Source organism: Oncorhynchus keta, chromosome 10 (assembly GCF_023373465.1).
Source record: "Oncorhynchus keta strain PuntledgeMale-10-30-2019 chromosome 10, Oket_V2, whole genome shotgun sequence".
Lineage (NCBI taxonomy): Eukaryota > Metazoa > Chordata > Actinopteri > Salmoniformes > Salmonidae > Oncorhynchus > Oncorhynchus keta.
In genome coordinates, this window is record NC_068430.1 from 79112475 (window position 1) to 79132834 (window position 20360).

Below are 20360 nucleotides of genomic sequence, written 5' to 3' on the forward strand. Positions count from 1 at the left end.
TGAGTCTCTTTTCTGTGTGTGTCTCTTTCTCTGGGACTGAGATGGTGAGGATCTCTCTCTCTCTGTCTCATGTTGGTATCTCTCTCTGTGTCTCTGTCTGGGACTGTCTCTACTGGCTGAAGGGACTCAGAGGCAGTGTGGGATATAGAGATAAATACTGAGTGGGACTCAATCAATGTAATAATTTAAGTATCTTTATTGATGTGAAAACTGTAAGAACTTACATGGACAACTCTCTAACACACATACACACTCTCTCACTAACTCCCTCTGTCTCTATTTATCTCTCTCTCTCTCTGTATCTCTCTCTCTCTGTCTCTATGTATCTCTCTCTCTGTCTCTATGTATCTCTCTGTCTCTGTATGTATCTCTCTCTCTATGTATCTCTGTCTCTGTATCTCTCTCTCTCTATGTATCTCTCTCTATCTCTATGTATCTCTCTCTCTCTCTCTATGTATCTCTCTCTCTATGTATCTCTCTCTCTCTATGTATCTCTCTCTCTCTATGTATCTCTCTCTTTCTCTATGTATCTCTCTCTCTCTCTATCTCTCTCTCTATGTATCTCTCTCTTTCTCTATGTATCTCTCTCTCTATGTATCTCTCTATGTATCTCTCTCTCTCTATGTATCTCTCTCTCTATGTATCTCTCTCTGTCTCTATGTATCTCTCTCTCTCTCTCTATGTATCTCTCTCTCTCTCTATGTATCTCTTTCTCTCTCTGTCTCTATGTATCTCTCTCTCTCTCTGTCTCTATGTATCTCTCTCTCTCTCTCTATGTATCTCTCTCTGTCTCTATGTATCTCTCTCTCTCTCTCTGTCTCTATATATATATCTCTCTCTGTCTCCATGTATCTCTCGGCCTCCTCTCTCCCTCTCTACAGACAGCAGAGTGGCGTTCCAGGGCAAAGTGTTTTGACGTGATGTGTGTTGCTGTGTTTACCATGTTTAACCGCCTGTCCAACGCCCCCAACCGGAGCATCCTCTACGACCTCTACAACTACATCTGTGACATCAAGAGTGGTGTCACCCTGGCCCGCGCCTACGTCAAACAATTGGGTACAACAGGGGCGTGATGGGGGGTTGTTTGCGCGTGAGACGCCCCCAATGAAGCATCGCCGCCAAACAATTAAGTACAACGGGTGAGGGGGACCCATATAGGTCAGTATGTTGTTGTGTAGGTTAGTATGTTGTTTGTGTAGGTCGGTGCGTTGTTGAGGGGGGGTGTAGGTCAGTATGTTGTTGTGTAGGTCGGTGCGTTGTTGTGTAGGTCGGTGCGTTGTTGTGTAGGTCGGTGCGTTGTTGTATGGTGTGGCACACGGAGCTGTATGCAGTAGGCAATAAGCATACAGGTTGATGTATCATTTACATGTAATATTGTTTGTGTCCACAGGGGGGCAGAGTAGGCCCTCAGCCCAGCTGATGACTGATGACCCAGAGCCCTGGGGGTTTAGAGGGGGTCTCTCCGGGGAGTTCCAGGTACGGCGCTTACCCCCATCATCCACCCCTTTAACCCCCATCATCCACCCCTTTAACCCCCATCATCCACCCCTTTAACCCCCATCATCCACCCCTTTAACCCCCATCATCCACCCCTTTAACCCCCATCATCCACCCCTTTAACCCCCATATCCCACCCCTTTAACCCCCATATCCACCCCTTTAACCCCCATATCCCACCCCTTTAACCCCATCATCCACCCCTTTAACCCCCATCATCCACCCCTTCCCCTTTAACCCCCATCATCCACCCCTTTAACCCCCATATCCCACCCCTTTAACCCCCATATCCCACCCCTTTAACCCCATCATCCACCCCTTTACCCCCATCATCCACCCCTTTAACCCCCCACCCCTTTAACCCCATCATCCACCCCTTTAACCCCATCATATCCCACCCCTTTAACCCCCATATCCCACCCCTTTAACCCCCATATCCCACCCTTTAACCCCCATCACCCCTTTAACCCCCATCATCCACCACCCCTTTAACCCCCATATCCCACCCCTTTAACCCCATCACCCACCCCTTTAACCCCCATATCCCACCCCTTTAACCCCCATATCCCACCCCTTTAACCCCCATCATCCACCCCTTTAACCCCATCATCCACCCCTTTAACCCCATCATCCACCCTTTTAACCCCCATCATCCACCCCTTTAACCCCCATATCCCACCCCTTTAACCCCCATATCCCACCCCTTTAACCCCCATATCCCACCCCTTTAACCCCCATAACCCCATCCCACCCCTTTAACCCCCATCACCCACCCCTTTAACCCCCATCATCCACCCCTTTAACCCCCATCATCCACCCCTTTAACCCCCATATCCCATCCCTTTAACCCCCATCATCCACCCCTTTAACCCCCATATCCCACCCCTTTAACCCCCATCACCCCTTTAACCCCCATATCCCACCCCTTTAACCCCATCATCCACCCCTTTAACCCCCATCATCCACCCCTTTAACCCCCATATCCCACCCCTTTAACCCCCATCACCCCTTTAACCCCCATCACCCCTTTAACCCCCCCATCATCCCACCCCTTTAACCCCCATCATCCACCCCTTTAATGAGATGACCCCTTTAACCCCATTTCCACCCCTTTAACCCCCATCATCCATCTTAACCCCCATCATCCACCCATTGCATCAACATTGGTAATAACCCCCATCATCAAACTTTTTTAAAGTGTAATCATCCACCCCAAAACCCCCATCATCCACCCCAAAAGTTCACCCCCTTTACTTACATTCACCTTTTGCCCCTATCATCCACCCCTTTGATGCACAACACAGAACATCACTACCCCTTGTTCTTCATCATCCACATTCACATCCCAGATCATCCACCCCTTTAACCCCAATGACAACCCCATCACCCCCTTTAAGGGGATCACCAGACTTTAACCCCCATATCCCACCCCTTTAACCCCATCATCCACCCCTAAAGAGATCTTTGACCCCCTTCATCCACTGGTTGATGACCCCCATCATCCATTGCCCCATCATTTGTTGTTGTTCAAGATCATGCTGCCTTGCCATTTAACCCCCATCATCCATCTTTAACCCCCATCACCCTCCCACCCCTTTAACATCATCCACCCCTTTAACCCCTATACCACCCTTTAACCCCCATCAGACCCCTTTAGTTATTTCAATCATCCACCCATTTAACCCCCATTCATCCACCCTCTTAACCCCCATCATCCACCCCTTTAACCCCCATCATCACCCCTTTAACATCCAGTGGAACATCATCCACCCCTTTAACCCCCATATCCATCTAAATCTTTTTCACCCTTTGAGAATCCACCCCTTTAACCCCTATCCACCCTTCAACTATTCCTTTAACCCCCATCATCCCACCCCAGGTGTCTCCGGAACCCCCATCATGATTAACCCCCATCATCCACCCCTTTAACCCCCATGTTCCACCCTTTAACCCCCATCATCCACCCCTTTAACCCCCATCATCCACCCCAGTTTTCCACCCCTTAACCCCCATCATCCACCCCTTTCACCCCATATCCCACCCCTTTAACCCCCATCACCCCTTTAACCCCCATCATCCACCCCTTGTTCATCCACCCCTTTAACCCCATCATCCACCCCTTTAACCCCCATCATCCACCCCTTTAACCCCCATCATCACAGCCCCTTTAACCCCATCATCCACCCCTTTAACCCCCATCATCCATCCCCTTTAACCCCCATCATCCACCCCTTTAACCCCCATCCACCCCTTTAACCCCCATCATCCACCCCTTGAACCCCATCATCCACCCCTTTAACCCCATCATCCACCCCTTTAACCCCCATCATCCACCCCTTTAACCCCAGGCATCAGCCCAGCCTTTAACCCCATCATCCACCCCTTTAACCCCCATCACCCTTTAACCCCATCATCCACCCCTTTAACCCCCCATCCACCCCATTCCACCCCTTTAACCCCCATATCCCACCCCTTGTGACCCCCCATCACCCCTTTAACCCCCATCATCCACCCCTTTAACCCCCTTTAACCCCATCATCCACCCCTTTAACCCCCATATCCCATCCCCTTTAACCCCATCATCCACCCCTTCCATGTTTTAACCCCCATCATCACCCCTTTAACCCCCATATCCCACCCATGGTTAACCCGCATCTGGGAGGACCCCACAATCCCAGTTTAACCCCATCATCCACCCCTTTAACCCCCATCATCCACCCCTTTAACCCCATCATCCACCCCTTTAAGGATCACCCCTAACCCCCATCACCCCTTTAACCCCATCATCCACCCCTTTAACCCCCATCATCCACCCCTTTGTCCCAGATATCCCACCCCTTTAACCCCATATCCCACCCCTGGTCACCCCTTTAACCCCCTTTAACATTGGTAATAAATTCTGCAGTCAAACTTTTTTAAAGTGTAATTATCTCATCCAAAATTGTTACTGGATGTGTGCAACAAAAGTTCAACATTCACCTTTTGCTACTATTTGTGTCAAGTCTACAAGTACAACTGTGTGTTCCTGGGGACACCAGTGGTCAACACGTTTTGAAACAATGCCACGCCACCAGGAGCACCTGTCAGGTAGGACAAGCAATCAACGTGGCCACACACACCGGGATCCCAACCATCTAGACAGAGCCATTGATCTCTCAGGCATAAAGAGATCTTTGACTTGGTACTGACTGGTTGATGACGATAGTATTGCTGTTGTTTGTTGTTGTTCAGAGAATGCTGCCTTGCCATGGTAACAGAGATCTGTTCCGTCACCCTCCTATGACATCAGTGTATTCTATACGACCCTGCTGCCCAGAAGACAAGGTTAGTTATTTCAATATATCTAGAACTGACTCTAACATATCTATTAAAATATACGAGACGTGTGGGCCAACTGGGAATGGAAACCAGGTCTTCTGAGTGTTTTGCCATAAGACTGTGTTAGCCTACTGAGTGAATGCCTGTAGTATAGAGCACCACAGTGGACACATCATAACTCCCATAAAACCTAGCAGTCAAACAGGGAAATGGTTCCAAATGTTTTTCCTCCATTCATTTTTCCCACAGGGGATTTTAGAAACACTTCATAAGGGCTGTGTTTCATGTAGACTTACCTTGGCGTGATGTTTTGATAACTATGTAAATCTCTCTCGGACAAGGTGACTTTTATCAATATATTCAGCACTATTTACTCTGATTCGAAAATGCTAATTAGCATCAAAGTAGACATCATGCAAGAATACAAATCCCTGCAAGCTCCTGCACGTCATCTCTAGTTGACACCTTTGCTAACAGGTTGAGTGTCAATTTAAAACTTGCATGAGACAGTTCACAGAATTGTCCATATAAAGAACTTTAGTCAATTTATTCATTACTACATCGGTTCAGCAGTCTCATCTATATCATGGCCTTTGTAGTTCTGTATGATAGCCACATTAGCATTACATTTTTTGGAGGTTAATACTGGCGAATATATTGATAAGTCACCTTGTCTGATGGGGGGGTTACATGGTTATCAGAACGTCACGCCAGGGTAAACCTACACAAAACACAGCACTTATTTTAAGTGTTTCTAAAATCCCTTATGGGAAAAATGGATGATGCTAGGTTTTATGGGTATTCTGACTCATACTCTGGTACTCTGTTGTTTTAATAATTATTCTAATATGACTCGCACGTTTCATTCTCATTGAGAAGCTAGCTGATGCATGAAGAAGCTAACGCGTGTAGTTATAAGCTAGCTGATGCATGAAGAAGCTAACGCGTGTAGTTATAAGCTAGCTGATGCATGAAGAAGCTAACACGTGTAGTTAGAAGCTGCATGAAGAAGCTAACGCGTGTAGTTAGAAGCTAGCTGATGCATGAAGAAGCTAACGCGTGTAGTTATAAGCTAGCTGATGCATGAAGTAGCTAACGCGTGTAGTTAAGCTAGCTGATGCATGAAGAAGCTAACGCGTGTAGTTAAGCTAGCTGATGCATGAAGTAGCTAACGCGTGTAGTTATAAGCTAGCTGATGCATGAAGAAGCTAACGTGTGTAGTTAAGCTAGCTGATGCATGAAGTAGCTAACGCGTGTAGTTATAAGCTAGCTGATGCATGAAGAAGCTAACGCGTGTAGTTATAAGCTAGCTGATGCATGAAGAAGCTAACGCGTGTAGTTAAGCTAGCTGATGCATGAAGAAGCTAACGCGTGTAGTTAAGCTAGCTGATGCATGAAGAAGCTAACGCGTGTAGTTATAAGCTAGCGCGTGTAGTTAGAAGCTAGCTGATGCATGAAGAAGCTAACGCGTGTAGTTAGAAGCTAGCGCGGGCGTTAGGTTTGGTTCAAACCACCTCTGTAATACGTGTGGCATGTATCGGCGAGCTGACATCTTTATTGATTTTGTCTTTATAACATCTCTGTTGTTTCAGACTGAGATACAGAAGATCCACATGGAGATGCAGAGAGGAGAGGCCAAGGCTCCTGCAGCAGCACGACCTGCTCTGATCAGTGATGGGTGAGAGTGTGTGTGTACAGCATGACTCCCCAATGATCCACTCTGGACAGTCTCTGATCAGCCAGTAGTTTTTGTGCTTCAGTATGTGACTGTGCCTTCAGTCTAGACGTCCAGTATGTAATGTCCCAGTGTACCTCTCCCCCTCCCCAGGCTAGCAGGAGGGCAGCTGTCCCCCTCCCCAAACTGTGGTCTGGTTCTGGAGGATGAGAGGGGGGTGTGTGGGTACGCCCTGGGCCTCACTGACGCCACAGCAGCTGCACTGAACAACCAGGTAACCGCTAGGTTCCAACGGGACAATCACACACTGGAAGATGACTTGGTCTTGATAGGAATCATTGACCCCAACATTATTCTATATGGTTGTAGTTCTGTCTCTGTATTACTTCGTGTTTTGTTGGAATCATTGACCCCAACATTATTCTATATGGTTGTAGTTCTGTCTCTGTATTACTTCATATGTTTTCTTGGAATCATTGACCCCAACATTATTCTATATGGTTGTAGTTCTGTCTCTGTATTACTTCATGTGTTTTGTTGGAATCATTGACCCCCAACATTATTCTATATGGTTGTAGTTCTGTCTCTGTATTACTTCATGTGTTTTGTATGAAGTTCCTTGACTCTGAAAATACGACTTGATCTTTTCTCCCCGTCCGTCTTGTAGAGGACGTTGCCAGGAGACTTCCCTTCCTTGGTAACCATGCAGCTCCATCCCCGGGTTACAGACCCCGCCCCCGCCAGGCGTATGATTGGCAGCCTGCTCTCGTTGATGAAGACCAGTGGTGAGTTGTTAACTTGTATATTATGGTGCACCTGCACAGTGGGTTTCTGGTCACTGTTGGACTGAGCCTAGAGCAGGACTCTCCAACCCTGTTCCTGGAGAGATACCCTCCTGGAGGTTCACTCCAAGTTGTAACGAAGCTGATCAACCAGCTAATTATTAGAATCAGGTGCACTAGATTAGGGTCGGAGTGAACACCTCCAGGAGGGTATCTCTCCAGGAACAGGGTCGGAGTGAACACCTCCAGGAGGGTATCTCTCCAGGAACAGGGTCGGAGTGAACACCTCCAGGAGGGTATCTCTCCAGGAACAGGGTCGGAGTGAACACCTCCATCTCTCCAGGAACAGGGTCGGAGTGAACACCTCCAGGAGGGTATCTCTCCAGGAACAGGGTCGGAGTGAACACCTCCAGGAGGGTATCTCTCCAGGAACAGGGTCGGAGTGAACACCTCCAGGAGGGTATCTCTCCAGGAACAGGGTCGGAGTGTACACCTCCAGGAGGGCATCTCTCCAGGAACAGGGTCGGAGTGTACACCTCCAGGAGGGCATCTCTCCAGGAACAGGGTCGGAGTGTACACCTCCAGGAGGGCATCTCTCCAGGAACAGGGTCGGAGTGTACACCTCCAGGAGGGCATCTCTCCAGGAACAGGGTCGGAGTGTACACCTCCAGGAGGGCATCTCTCCAGGAACAGGGTCGGAGTGTACACCTCCAGGAGGGCATCTCTCCAGGAACAGGGTCGGAGTGTACACCTCCAGGAGGGCATCTCTCCAGGAACAGGGTCGGAGTGAACACCTCCAGGAGGGCATCTCTCCAGGAACAGGGTCGGAGTGAACACCTCCAGGAGGGCATCTCTCCAGGAACAGGGTCGGAGTGAACACCTCCAGGAGGGCATCTCTCCAGGAACAGGGTCGGAGTGAACACCTCCAGGAGGGCATCTCTCCAGGAACAGGGTCGGAGTGACACCTCCATCTCTCCAGGAGGGCATCTCTCCAGGAACAGGGTCGGAGTGAACACCTCCATCTCTCCAGGAACAGGGAACACCTCCATCTCTCCAGGAACAGGGTCGGAGTGAACACCTCCATCTCTCCAGGAACAGGGTCGGAGTGAACACCTCCATCTCTCCAGGAACAGGGTCGGAGTGAACACCTCCATCTCTCCAGGAACAGGGTCGGAGTGAACACCTCCATCTCTCCAGGAACAGGGTCGGAGTGAACACCTCCATCTCTCCAGGAACAGGGTCGGAGTGAACACACCAGGGTCGGGTGAACACCATCTCTCCAGGAACAGGGTCGGAGTGAACACCTCCATCTCTCCAGGAACAGGGTCGGAGTGAACACCTCCATCTCTCCAGGAACAGGGTCGGATGAACACCTCCATCTCTCCAGGAACAGGGTCGGAGTGAACACCTCCATCTCTCCAGGAACAGGGTCGGAGTGAACATCCAGGAACAGGGTCGGAGTGAACACCTCCATCTCTCCAGGAACAGGGTCGGAGTGAACACCTCCATCTCTCCAGGAACAGGGTCGGAGTGAACACCTCCATCTCTCCAGGAACAGGGTCGGAGTGAACACCTCCCTCCAGGAACATCTCTCCAGGAACAGGGTCGGAGTGAAACATCCTCCAGGAACAGGGTCGGAGTGAACACCTCCATCTCTCCAGGAACAGGGTCGGAGTGAACACCTCCATCCTCCAGGAACAGGGTCGGAGGAACACCTCCATCTCTCCAGGAACAGGGTCGGAGTGAACACCTCCATCTCTCCAGGAACAGGGTCGGAGTGAACACCTCCATCTCTCCAGGAACAGGGTCGGAGTGAACACCTCCATCTCTCCAGGAACAGGGTCGGAGTGAACACCTCCATCTCTCCAGGAACAGGGTCGGAGTGAACACCTCCATCTCTCCAGGAACAGGGTCGGAGGAACACCTCCATCTCTCCAGGAACAGGGTCGGAGTGAACACCTCCATCTCTCCAGGAACAGGGTCGGAGTGAACACCTCCATCTCTCCAGGAACAGGGTCGGAGTGAACACCTCCATCTCTCCAGGAACAGGGTCGGAGTCTCCATCTCTCCAGGAACAGGGTCGGAGTGAACACCTCCATCTCTCCAGGAACAGGGTCGGGTGAACACCTCCATCTCTCCAGGAACAGGGTCGGAGTGAACACCTCCAGGAACAGGGTCGGAGGAACATCTCTCCAGGAACAGGGTCGGAGTGAACACCTCCAGGGTCGGGTGAACACCTCCATCTCTCCAGGAACAGGGTCGGAGTGAACACCTCCATCTCTCCAGGAACAGGGTCGGAGGAACACCTCCATCTCTCCAGGAACAGGGTCGGAGTGAACACCTCCATCTCTCCAGGAACAGGGTCGGAGTGAACACCTCCATCTCTCCAGGAACAGGGTCGGAGTGAACACCTCCATCTCTCCAGGAACAGGGTCGGGTGAACACCTCCATCTCTCCAGGAACAGGGTCGGAGTGACACACCTCCAGGAGGAACACCTCCATCTCTCCAGGAACAGGGTCGGAGTGAACACCTCCACTCTCCAGGAACAGGGTCGGGGAACACCTCCATCTCTCCAGGAACAGGGTCGGAGTGAACACCTCCAGGAGGGTATCTCTCCAGGAACAGGGTCGGAGTGAACACCTCCATCTCTCCAGGAACAGGGTCGGAGTGAACACCTCCAGGAGGGTATCTCTCCAGGAACAGGGTCGGAGTGAACACCTCCAGGAGGGTATCTCTCCAGGAACAGGGTCGGAGTGAACACCTCCATCTCTCCAGGAACAGGGTCGGAGTGAACACCTCCATCTCTCCAGGAACAGGGTCGGAGTGAACACCTCCATCTCTCCAGGAACAGGGTCGGAGTGAACACCTCCATCTCTCCAGGAACAGGGTCGGAGTGAACACCTCCATCTCTCCAGGAACAGGGTCGGAGTGTACACCTCCAGGAGGGCATCTCTCCAGGAACAGGGTCGGAGTGTACACCTCCAGGAGGGCATCTCTCCAGGAACAGGGTCAGGATCTCTCCAGGAACAGGGTCGGAGTGAACACCTCCAGGAGGGCATCTCTCCAGGAACAGGGTCGGAGTGTAACACTCAAGGAGGGCATCTCTCCAGGAACAGGGTCGGAGTGTACACCTCCAGGAGGGCATCTCTCCAGGAACAGGGTCGGAGTGTACACCTCCAGGAGGGCATCTCTCCAGGAACAGGGTCGGAGTGTACACCTCCAGGAGGGCATCTCTCCAGGAACAGGGCATCTCCAGGAGGGCATCTCTCCAGGAACAGGGTCGGAGTGTACACCTCCAGGAGGGCATCTCTCCAGGAACAGGGTCGGAGTGTACACCTCCAGGAGGGCATCTCTCCAGGAACAGGGTCGGAGTGTCCAGGAGGGCACCTCCAGGAGGGCATCTCTCCAGGAACAGGGTCGGAGTGTACACCTCCAGGAGGGCATCTCTCCAGGAACAGGGTCGGAGTGAACACCTCCAGGAGGGCATCTCTCCAGGAACAGGGTCGGAGTGAACACCTCCAGGAGGGCATCTCTCCAGGAACAGGGTCGGAGTGAACACCTCCAGGAGGGCATCTCTCCAGGAACAGGGTCGGAGTGAACACCTCCAGGAGGGCATCTCTCCAGGAACAGGGTCGGAGTGAACACCTCCAGGAGGGCATCTCTCCAGGAACAGGGTCGGAGTGAACACCTCCAGGAGGGTATCTCTCCTGGAACAGGGTCGGAGTGAACCTACAGGACTGTAGTTCTCCAGTAACATGGTTGGAGAACCCTGGCTTAGTGTGATGGCTGCTATGCAGCGTGATGATGTCAGAGTTCAACAATACCCTTGACCTATTAGTAATCAGACCGGGGTTCAAGCACTTTCAGCTTTTGCTTTAGAGGTGGGGAATTGACTATTGGCACAATATAAAGTAGGACTCAGTTACTTTATCCAGAAATGGATCAGATGTATCTATGCCAGATGGTGCTTCTCTCCCTGATGACATAGGACTGGACTATCAGAACTAACACACATCTATATTCAGAATCAGGTGCATCGTTCAGTTTGTTCCTCACATTCTTCTCCCCCTCGTCATTTGACTGTAGTTATCTGAATCTCTCTCCCCCCTACAGGTTCCAGAGGTGTGTTCTGTGAGCTGAGGCAGGGTGACAGGAGGATGTTTGACTTCTACTCTAAACTGGGCTCCTTCACAACGCTCAAAATAGCGGGGCTGCCTCAGGACGTCGTCGCCATGGGAACCAGCTTGTAAACTTGCCACCACATTTGCACTACTACATCGTCAGGTTTTTAAAATGACCTTTTGGAGAACCGGGACGAGAACGTTTGATTAATTCAGCTGCTTATGATGGCCATGTCTCAATCAATTACTATAGGATGATGTGTGAGATGTATCTGATCAAGTTGGTCAATGGGATCCACATTGTTTGACTGAGTATTTGTGGAACGAATCTTTGTAATTTCCGTCTTCACAATCCCATATTAATGGAATGATAACTTGAAGTGAATGATTGACGCGTTTAAATCAGCCTGTAAGAGGATCTAACTCATGTACTGCATCTGTTGATCAATAAAGATTAGAAAAATGTGAATGTGTGTGACCCATGTTTTCTGTGGTAAGCTGTCCATTATTCAACCAACTCTTTGATCCAGAATGAACATTTTAATCTGAGCTGTTCTGTTTTAAAAGGAAGAGAGAAAACAAGTTATTAACATAACAGCTGGTGTAAGAAGATCATGCATCTTATTCAGTAGTCTGTTCAACATATGGCAAATGTTGACAAACCCAACGTCATCTAAGTTTTGCATTTGTGAGTTAGTGTTAACAAGGGTCCTCTTCAGAAGGCACAAACGTAAAAAGATAAATACATTATAACGGAAAACTTCAGGTAATGAATGCTCAGTTTTAAAACGTTTCTTTCCGATTTGTGCCTACTGAACACAACCCTGTGAGCCTTTGACCACTGTTCAACCATAGATCTTCTTAGGCTGCGTTTAGAGATGCAGCCAATTATTGGGCTGTCTGTTTAAACCCAAACTTAGTGGACTATATTACCCAGACTCATTTGGGGGGCCAGGAAGTTGCCCATGTGAAGAATCTTAGGGTGTCCGTCACCAAACACTAGTCGTTTCTCTGGACAACCTTGTTGGTGATGACTGGGACCGTAACCCTTCCTGGAACAGAGTCCTCCTACCTCACACTACTTCACAGGTGTGTCAGGCCACAGGTAGGTGATGTTGGTAAGTTGTAAAAACCAACCCTCTCTCCAGTCTCTCCTAAGGATCCCTCCTCAGGATCTCTCCATCCCTCCTCTCTCCAGTCTCTCCTAAGGATCCCTCCAGTCTCTCCTAAGGATGCCTCGTCTCTCCTCAAGATCTCTCCATCCCTCCTCTCCATCCTCCCCATCCATTTTAAATGAACTCCAGTCCTTCATACTTCAGGTCTCCTATCTTCGTCTCTGGCAGTAGCATCCTCCCGTCTAAAGTAAAGGCCAGGATATACGTCGCTATCTTCCCTGCGTCCTCCTCCGACTTCAACGCTACTACGATCTGATCGTCGGTGTCCGGTACGAACTTGAACGAGGAGAAACCGTGCGTTGGGTGGAGGGGTCCAGCGTGCCCCACGGTGACTTCGCGGAAGTCCGAGGGGCAGGAGAGGAGGAGGTTGGTGGCGCGGTGCTCGTCGGCGATCTCATCGTAGCGTTCGGAGCTGGCGCGGCGGGGGAGGAAGAACCAGCGCTGGAGGCGGTCGGACCACGCTGCAGACTCATGGATCAGGTAACCTGGAGGGAGAAAGAGAGAGAAAGTGTGAGATTAACCCAGTTGACAGAGATGATCGAGGGAGTGTTTTCCCACACAACTGACTTGGTGCATCAGGTCGCCTCGGAGAAAGACAATAGAAAGTGACATCTTCAGAGGAACAGAGAGAGTTAGCGTGACACAAAGAAGGGTGTGTCATACATTCTTCCAGGAACCAAGAGGATTAAAGACAGGTATATTAGACTCCTCCCCCCCTCCCTCACCTGGCGGTTGAATCCCGGCTGCGCTGCGCAGGGCATTGTAACGCGGTACCCAGTTCTCGTGTTGCACGTTGCCGCGGTAACCCACCACCTTGATCCATTGGGGGTTGTCGTTGATGAACTCTCCGGTAGTGGTCGTCCACTCTTTACCCAGACCACCCACGTAGAGGCACTCATCCTTCACCGCCAGCCACTCTGCCTTGAACCCTACACAGAGGTCAAGGGTTAGAGGTTATTACAGTATGGTCCTGGTGATCCACTCTTTACCCAGACCCCCCCCCCCACGTACAGACACTCATCCTTCAGGGCCAGCCACTCTGTTTTGAGCCACACACACACCTTTTGAGACAGACCCGTCTCCATCAGTCAGTATAACCCAGGGTACCGCCTGGTTCCCCTCTATCCTGTAGACAACTCCTGTACGGTCGTCCACGCTGTACAGGTGACCGTTGAACGCAACTAGCTCCGACAGCTCCATACCTGGGGGTACAATGATCACTCAGTCAGTATAATGATCCGGTCAATACGATGATCAGCCGGTCAGTACGATGATCAGTCGGTCAATACGATGATCAGCCGGTCAATACGATGATCAGTCGGTCAATACGATGATCAGGTCGGTCAATACGATGATCAGGTCGGTCAATACGATGATCAGGCCGGTCAATACGATGATCAGCCGGTCAATACGATGATCAGGTCGGTCAATACGATGATCAGGTCGGTCAATACGATGATCAGCCGGTCAATACGATGATCAGCCGGTCAATACGATGATCAGTCGGTCAATACGATGATCAGTCGGTCAATACGATGATCAGGTCGGTCAATACGATGATCAGGTCGGTCAATACGATGATCAGGTCGGTCAATACGATGATCAGGTCGGTCAATACGATGATCAGTCGGTCAATACGATGATCAGCCGGTCAATACGATGATCAGGTCGGTCAATACGATGATCAGGTCGGTCAATACGATGATCAGCCGGTCAATACGATGATCAGCCGGTCAATACGATGATCAGCCGGTCAATACGATGATCAGGTCGGCCGGTCAATACGATGATGATCGGGTCGGTCAATGTGATGATCGGGTCAATACGATGATCAGTCGGTCAATACGATGATCAGCCGGTCATGATCAGCCGATGATCAGCCGGTCAATACGATGATCAGGTCGGTCAATACGATGATCAGTCGGTCGATGATCAGCCGGTCAATACGATGATCAGCCGGTCAATCACGATGATCAGTCGGTCAATCGATGATCAGTCGGTCAATACGATGATCAGCCGGTCAATACGATGATCAGCCGGTCAATACGATGATCAGCCGGTCAATACGATGATCAGGTCAATACGATGATCAGTCGGTCAATACGATGATCAGGTCGGTCAATGATCAGTCGGTCAATACGATGATCAGCCGGTCAATACGATGATCAGTCGGTCAATACGATGATCAGTCGGTCAATACGATGATCAGGTCGGTCAATACGATGATCAGGTCGGTCACGATGATCAGGTCGGTCAATATCGATGATCAGGTCGGTCGATGATCAGGTCGGATGATCAGGTCGGTCAATACGATGATCAGGTCCGGTCAATACGATGATCAGGTCGGTCAATACGATGATCAGGTCGGTCAATACGATGATCAGCCGGTCAATACGATGATCAGTCGGTCAATACGATGATCAGTCGGTCAATACGATGATCAGGTCGGTCAATACGATGATCAGGTCGGTCAATACGATGATCAGCCGGTCAATACGATGATCAGTCGGTCAATACGATGATCAGGTCGGTCAATACGATGATCAGGTCGGTCAATACGATGATCAGGTCGGTCAATACGATGATCAGCCGGTCAATACGATGATCAGGTCGGTCAATACGATGATCAGCCGGTCAATACGATGATCAGCCGGTCAATACGATGCACCCAGCACAGTCTTCATTAATATTCAGTACAGACAGTATTCACTCTTTCCATATGTTGCTGTGTTACAGCCTGAATTTAAAATAGTTTTAATTGAGATTGTTTTGTCACTGGCCTACACACAATATCTCATAATGTCAAAGTGGAATAATATTTTTTAGACATTTTTACTACAAAGATAAAGGCGTCCTTCCTAACTCAGGAGAGGAAGGAAAACGCTCAGGGATTTCACAATGAGGCCCAATGGTGACTTTAAAACAGTTACAGAGTTCAGTGACTGTCATAGGAGGAAACTCAGGATGGATCAACAACATTAGTTACTCAACAATACTAACCTAATGGACAGAGTGAAAAGAAGGAAGGCTGTACAGAATAGAAAATATTCCAAAACATGCATCCTGTTTGCAACATATTTTTAAGCATAGTGGTGTCTGCATCATGTTATGGGTATGCTTGTAATTGTTAAGGACAGAGTTGTTTTTCAGGATAAACAAGAAATGGAATAGAGCTAAGCACAGGCAACATCCTAGAGGAAAACCTGGTTCCGTCTGCTTTCCAACAGACACTGGCAGATTAATTCATCTTTCAGCAGGACAATAACCTAAAACACAAGGCCAAATCTACACTGGAGTTGCTTACCAAGAAGACAGTTAATGTTCCTGAGTGGCCGAGTTACAGTTTTGAATTAAATCTACTTAAAAATCGATGGCAAGACTTGGTCGTTGAGCAATGATCAACAACCAATTTGACAGAGCTTGAAGAATTTTAAAATTAAGAAGGCAAAGATTGTACAATCCAGTTGTGCACAGCTCTTAGAAACTTTACCAGAAAGACTCACAGCTGTAATCGCTGCCAAAGATTATTCTAACATGTATTGACTCAAGGGTGTGAATACTTATGTAAATAAGATATTTCTGGATTTCATTTTCAAAAATGCTTTCATTTGTCATTAGGGGGTATTGTGTGTAGATGGGTGAGAAACATTTCACTCTGTCATTAGGGGGTATTGTGTGTAGATGGGTGAGAAACATTTCACTCTGTCATTAGGGGGTATTGTGTGTAGATGGGTGAGAAACATTTCACTCTGTCATTAGGGGGTATTGTGTGTAGATGGGTGAGAAACATTTCACTCTGTCATTAGGGGGTATTGTGTGTAGATGGGTGAGAAACATTTCACTCTGTCATTAGGGGGTATTGTGTGTAGATGGGTGAGAAACATTTCACTCTGTCATTAGGGGGTATTGTGTGTAGATGGGTGAGAAACATTTCACTCTGTCATTAGGGGGTATTGTGTGTAGATGGGTGAGAAACATTTCACTCTGTCATTAGGGGGTATTGTGTGTAGATGGGTGAGAAACATTTCACTCTGTCATTAGGGGGTATTGTGTGTAGATGGGTGAGAAACATTTCACTCTGTCATTAGGGGGTATTGTGTGTAGATGGGTGAGAAACATTTCACTCTGTCATTAGGGGGTATTGTGTGTAGATGGGTGAGAAACATTTCACTCTGTCATTAGGGGGTATTGTGTGTAGACGGGTGAGAGGAAAAACATACACCTGTTGAATTCAGGCTGTAACACAATAAAATGTGGAATAAGTCATGGAGTAGGAATACTTTGTGGAGATTTATTCTTCTCATACGACAGAAGAAAGGAGAACACATTCCAACTACTGTAATGTGATACTAGCCTGGCTGCCAGTCCGTCTCTGCCCTCTAGACACTCCTTACAAAACAAGACAGTTCCATAAGGAGTTGGCAAGAGAGCAGAATCAGAGTGGTCTGGCAGCCGGGCAAAGAGAACACAACACAGTGGTTTAAACCAGTGGCTTTCAAACCTCTCCTCGTAGAACTTCGGACGAGGTCACCCGATTCCCCTAGTTGACGGTTTGATGATGAGTTGAATCAGCGGTCCTAGCTCTGGAGTACATTAAAAACATGGAACGACTTGGGGTTCCCTGAGAGGTCTGAGAACCCCTGGTTTAAACCATTCTCCTCTTCTGCTTCGTCTTTGGGGACTAGGCTGGGTTACTGTAAAGACGCACTATGCATAAATCACTCCGCCATTTCCTGGTTGCTACAATTCTAGTAGTTGTGACAAAATGCAGGTATAGCATAGAGAATCTAAAACTTAAGAACAGGAAGCATAGAAATAGCGCGCACAGGACAGATCTACTGCTTCTTAGACTTGCTGTCAATGAGAACTACAGATCTATAACACGCCTTTCTATGTGAATTTGGTCAAGTCGCCCCAAAAAGTGACATATTGCAGCTTTAAAAGCAGTTTGTGACAAATGCTGATATAAAAAAATAAGCTTTGAAGCCATTTGAATAAATGGTAGAACACGGTCCGGGTCCCAAATGGCACCCTATTCGCTGTTTTCTGCACTACTAAGTGGTGCACTAAAGAGGGAAGAGAGTGCCATTTTAGATGGAACCACAGTAATTAAAACCACCTCGTCCCTTCTCAGCCAGGTGGCTCTCCAGGGTCAGGCTGTCTGCGTCCCACTCCACCTCCACTCTGTCCCCACTCTCAGACACCACCAGGTGGCCCCTCCGCATGACGCTGAACCACGTCTGACCCTACAGGACATGAGATCAATAGTTTATTTTAGCATGTAGCTGAACCAGGTCTGACCCTATAGGACATAAGATCAATAGTTTATTTTAGCATGTAGCTGAACCACGTCTGACCCTATAGGACATAAGATCAATAGTTTATTTTAGCATGTAGCTGAACCAGGTCTGACCCTACAGGACAGAAAATCAATAGTTTATTTTAGCATGTAGCTGAACCACATCTGACCCTACAGGACATAAGATAAATAGTTTATTCTACTCCTAAAATAAAATAATAAAATAAGAAATTAAGAAATACTGTATTAATCCCTGATGTAGCTAAACACATCTGCTCCTTAAAATAAAATAAGTTTGTTGAATTAACATCAAATCCAATCACATTTTCTATTGAGTAAACTTAAAATCACCACACGCTTCAGAGTAAAACAGTTCAAAGAAATAGGCTCTGCATCACACTGCTATCTGTGGTCTAAGGCTCTGCATCACACTGCTAGCTGTGGTCTAAGGCTCTGCATCACACTGCTAGCTGTGGTCTAAGGCTCTGCATCACACTGCTAGCTGTGGTCTAAGGCTCTGCATCACACTGCTATCTGTGGTCTAAGGCTCTGCATCACACTGCTAGCTGTGGTCTATGGCTCTGCATCACACTGCTAGCTGTGGTCTAAGGCTCTGCATCACACTGCTATCTGTGGTCTAAGGCTCTGCATCACACTGCTAGCTGTGGTCTAAGGCTCTGCATCACACTGCTAGCTGTGGTCTAAGGCTCTGCTAGCTGTGGTCTAAGGCTCTGCATCACACTGCTAGCTGTGGTCTAAGGCTCTGCATCACACTGCTAGCTGTGGTCTAAGGCTCTGCATCACACTGCTAGCTGTGGTCTAAGTCTCTGCTAGCTGTGGTCTAAGGCTCTGCATCACACTGCTAGCTGTGGTCTAAGTCTCTGCATCACACTGCTAGCTGTGGTCTAAGCTGTGGTCTCTGCATCACACTGCTAGCTGTGGTCTAAGGCTCTGTCTAAGGCTCTGCATCACTCTGCTAGCTGTGGTCTAAGGCTCTGCATCACACTGCTAGCTGTGGTAGCTGTGGTAAGGCTCTGCATCACACTCTAGCTGTGGTCACTGCTAGCTGTGGGCTCTGCATCACACTGCTAGCTGTGGTCTAAGGCTCTGCATCACACTGCTAGCTGTGGTCTAAGGCTCTGCATCACACTGCTAGCTGTGGTCTAAGTCTGCATCACACTGCTAGCTGTGGTCTAAGGCTCTGCATCACACTAGCTGTGGTCTAAGGCTCTGCATAGCTGTGGTCTAAGGCTCTGCATCACACTGCTAGCTGTGGTCTAAGGCTCTGCATCACACTGCTAGCTGTGGTAAGGCTCTGCATACACTGCTAGCTGTGGTCTAAGGCTCTGCATCACACTGCTAGCTGTGGTCTGCATCACACTGCTAGCTGTGGTCTAAGGCTCTGCATCACACTGCTAGCTGTGGTCTAAGGCTCTGCTAGCTGTGGTTTAAGGCTCTGCATCACTCTGCTAGCTGTGGTCTAAGGCTCTGCATCACACTGCTAGCTGTGGTCTAAGGCTCTGCATCACACTGCTAGCTGTGGTCTAAGGCTCTGCTAGCTGTGGTCTAAGGCTCTGCTAGCTGTGGTCTAAGGCTCTGCATCACACTGCTAGCTGTGGTCATCAAGGCTCTGCATCACACTGCTAGCTGTGGTCTAAGGCTCTGCATCACACTGCTAGCTGTGGTCTAAGGCTCTGCATCACTCTGCTAGCTGTGGTCTAAGGCTCTGCATCACTCTGCTAGCTGGTCTAAGGCTCTCACACTGCTAGCTGTGGTCTAAGGCTCTGCATAGCTGTGGCTAGGCTCTGCACTGCTAGCTGTGGTCTAAGGCTCTGCTAGCTGTGGTCTCTGCATCAGGCTCTGCTAGCTGTGGTCTAAGGCTCTGCATCAGCTGTGGTCTAGCTCTGCTAGCTGTGGTCTAAGGCTCTGCATCAGGCTCTGCTAGCTGTGGTCTAAGGCTCTGCATCACACTGCTAGCTGTGGTCTAAGGCTCTGCATCACACTGCTAGCTGTGGTCTAAGGCTCTGCTAGCATCACACTGCTAGCTGTGGTCCAAGGCTCTGCATCACACTGCTAGCTGTGGTCTAAGGCTCTGCATCACACTGCTAGCTGTGGCTCTCTAGCTGTGGCTCTGCATCACACTGCTAGCTGTGGTCTAAGGCTCTGCATCACTCTGCTAGCTGTGGCTGCTGCTGCATCACACTGCTAGCTGTGGTCTAAGGCTCTGCATCACTCTGCTAGCTGTGGTCTAAGGCTCTGCTAGCTGTGGTCTAAGGCTCTGCATCACAGCTGTGGTAGCTCTGTAGCTGTGGTCTAAGGCTCTGCATCATCACTGCTAGCTGTGGTCTAAGGCTCTGCATCACACTGCTAGCTGTGGTCTAAGGCTCTGCTGCATCACACTGCTAGCTGTGGTCTAAGGCTCTGCTAGCTGTGGTCTAAGGCTCTGCATCACACTGCTAGCTGTGGTCTAAGGCTCTGCATCACACTGCTAG

General features: G+C 49.2%; 3 protein-coding genes and 1 long non-coding RNA gene across 43 annotated transcripts in view; 2 read left to right on the plus strand and 2 right to left on the minus strand.

Moving 5' to 3' along the window:
- The window catches only part of ogal (O-GlcNAcase like), a 30714-nt gene extending 18851 nt beyond the window's left edge, over window positions 1–11863 (plus strand). Inside the window, exons 16-22 of the mRNA XM_052526100.1 lie at window positions 882–1056; window positions 1391–1476; window positions 4729–4821; window positions 6408–6493; window positions 6644–6764; window positions 7158–7275; window positions 11387–11863. Of these exons, the coding sequence (XP_052382060.1) occupies window positions 882–1056; window positions 1391–1476; window positions 4729–4821; window positions 6408–6493; window positions 6644–6764; window positions 7158–7275; window positions 11387–11523 (816 nt within the window). The 3' untranslated portion in view covers window positions 11524–11863. The remainder of the gene's footprint in view (window positions 1–881; window positions 1057–1390; window positions 1477–4728; window positions 4822–6407; window positions 6494–6643; window positions 6765–7157; window positions 7276–11386) is intronic.
- LOC127932621 (uncharacterized) lies at window positions 7282–10910 on the minus strand. Of its 32 annotated transcripts, none has more exons than XM_052528777.1 (11): window positions 10661–10910; window positions 10567–10609; window positions 10405–10490; window positions 10035–10252; window positions 9579–9683; window positions 9197–9301; window positions 8988–9162; window positions 8741–8810; window positions 8351–8490; window positions 7637–7722; window positions 7282–7558 (listed from the first exon to the last, which is right to left on the minus strand). In XM_052528777.1, exons 1-11 carry the CDS (start codon window positions 10887–10889, stop codon window positions 7454–7456), a joined length of 1362 nt encoding a protein of 453 aa, XP_052384737.1. In that variant the 5' UTR covers window positions 10890–10910; the 3' UTR covers window positions 7282–7453. The 32 variants fall into 32 exon arrangements, 30 of the variants coding, with proteins under 30 accessions (XP_052384737.1, XP_052384735.1, XP_052384739.1 ...); XM_052528775.1 differs by having other exon boundaries at window positions 7282–7601; XM_052528779.1 differs by having other exon boundaries at window positions 7282–7472; window positions 7559–7722.
- Window positions 11864–11914: 51 nt separating the features above from the next.
- Window positions 11915–20360, minus strand: part of cant1b (calcium activated nucleotidase 1b) — a 37723-nt gene continuing 29277 nt past the window's right edge. For all 6 annotated transcript variants that reach the window (XM_052528762.1, XM_052528761.1, XM_052528767.1 and 3 more), the window contains exons 3-6: window positions 17689–17815; window positions 13631–13771; window positions 13295–13498; window positions 11915–13054 (exon numbers count right to left, since the gene is read on the minus strand). In XM_052528762.1, coding sequence (XP_052384722.1) covers window positions 12684–13054; window positions 13295–13498; window positions 13631–13771; window positions 17689–17815 — 843 coding nt within the window. In that variant the 3' untranslated portion in view covers window positions 11915–12683. The remainder of the gene's footprint in view (window positions 13055–13294; window positions 13499–13630; window positions 13772–17688; window positions 17816–20360) is intronic.
- LOC127932646 (uncharacterized) lies at window positions 13686–15636 on the plus strand. Of its 4 annotated transcripts, XR_008146279.1 has the most exons (6): window positions 13686–13810; window positions 13848–13928; window positions 13971–14011; window positions 14053–14338; window positions 14912–14972; window positions 15014–15636. It is a non-coding gene; the product is annotated as an uncharacterized LOC127932646 (long non-coding RNA). The 4 variants fall into 4 exon arrangements; XR_008146281.1 differs by lacking the exons at window positions 13686–13810; window positions 13848–13928; window positions 14912–14972 and adding an exon at window positions 14586–14645 and having other exon boundaries at window positions 13937–14011; window positions 14053–14257; window positions 14974–15636; XR_008146282.1 differs by lacking the exons at window positions 13686–13810; window positions 13848–13928; window positions 14912–14972 and adding an exon at window positions 14719–14799 and having other exon boundaries at window positions 13937–14011; window positions 14053–14257.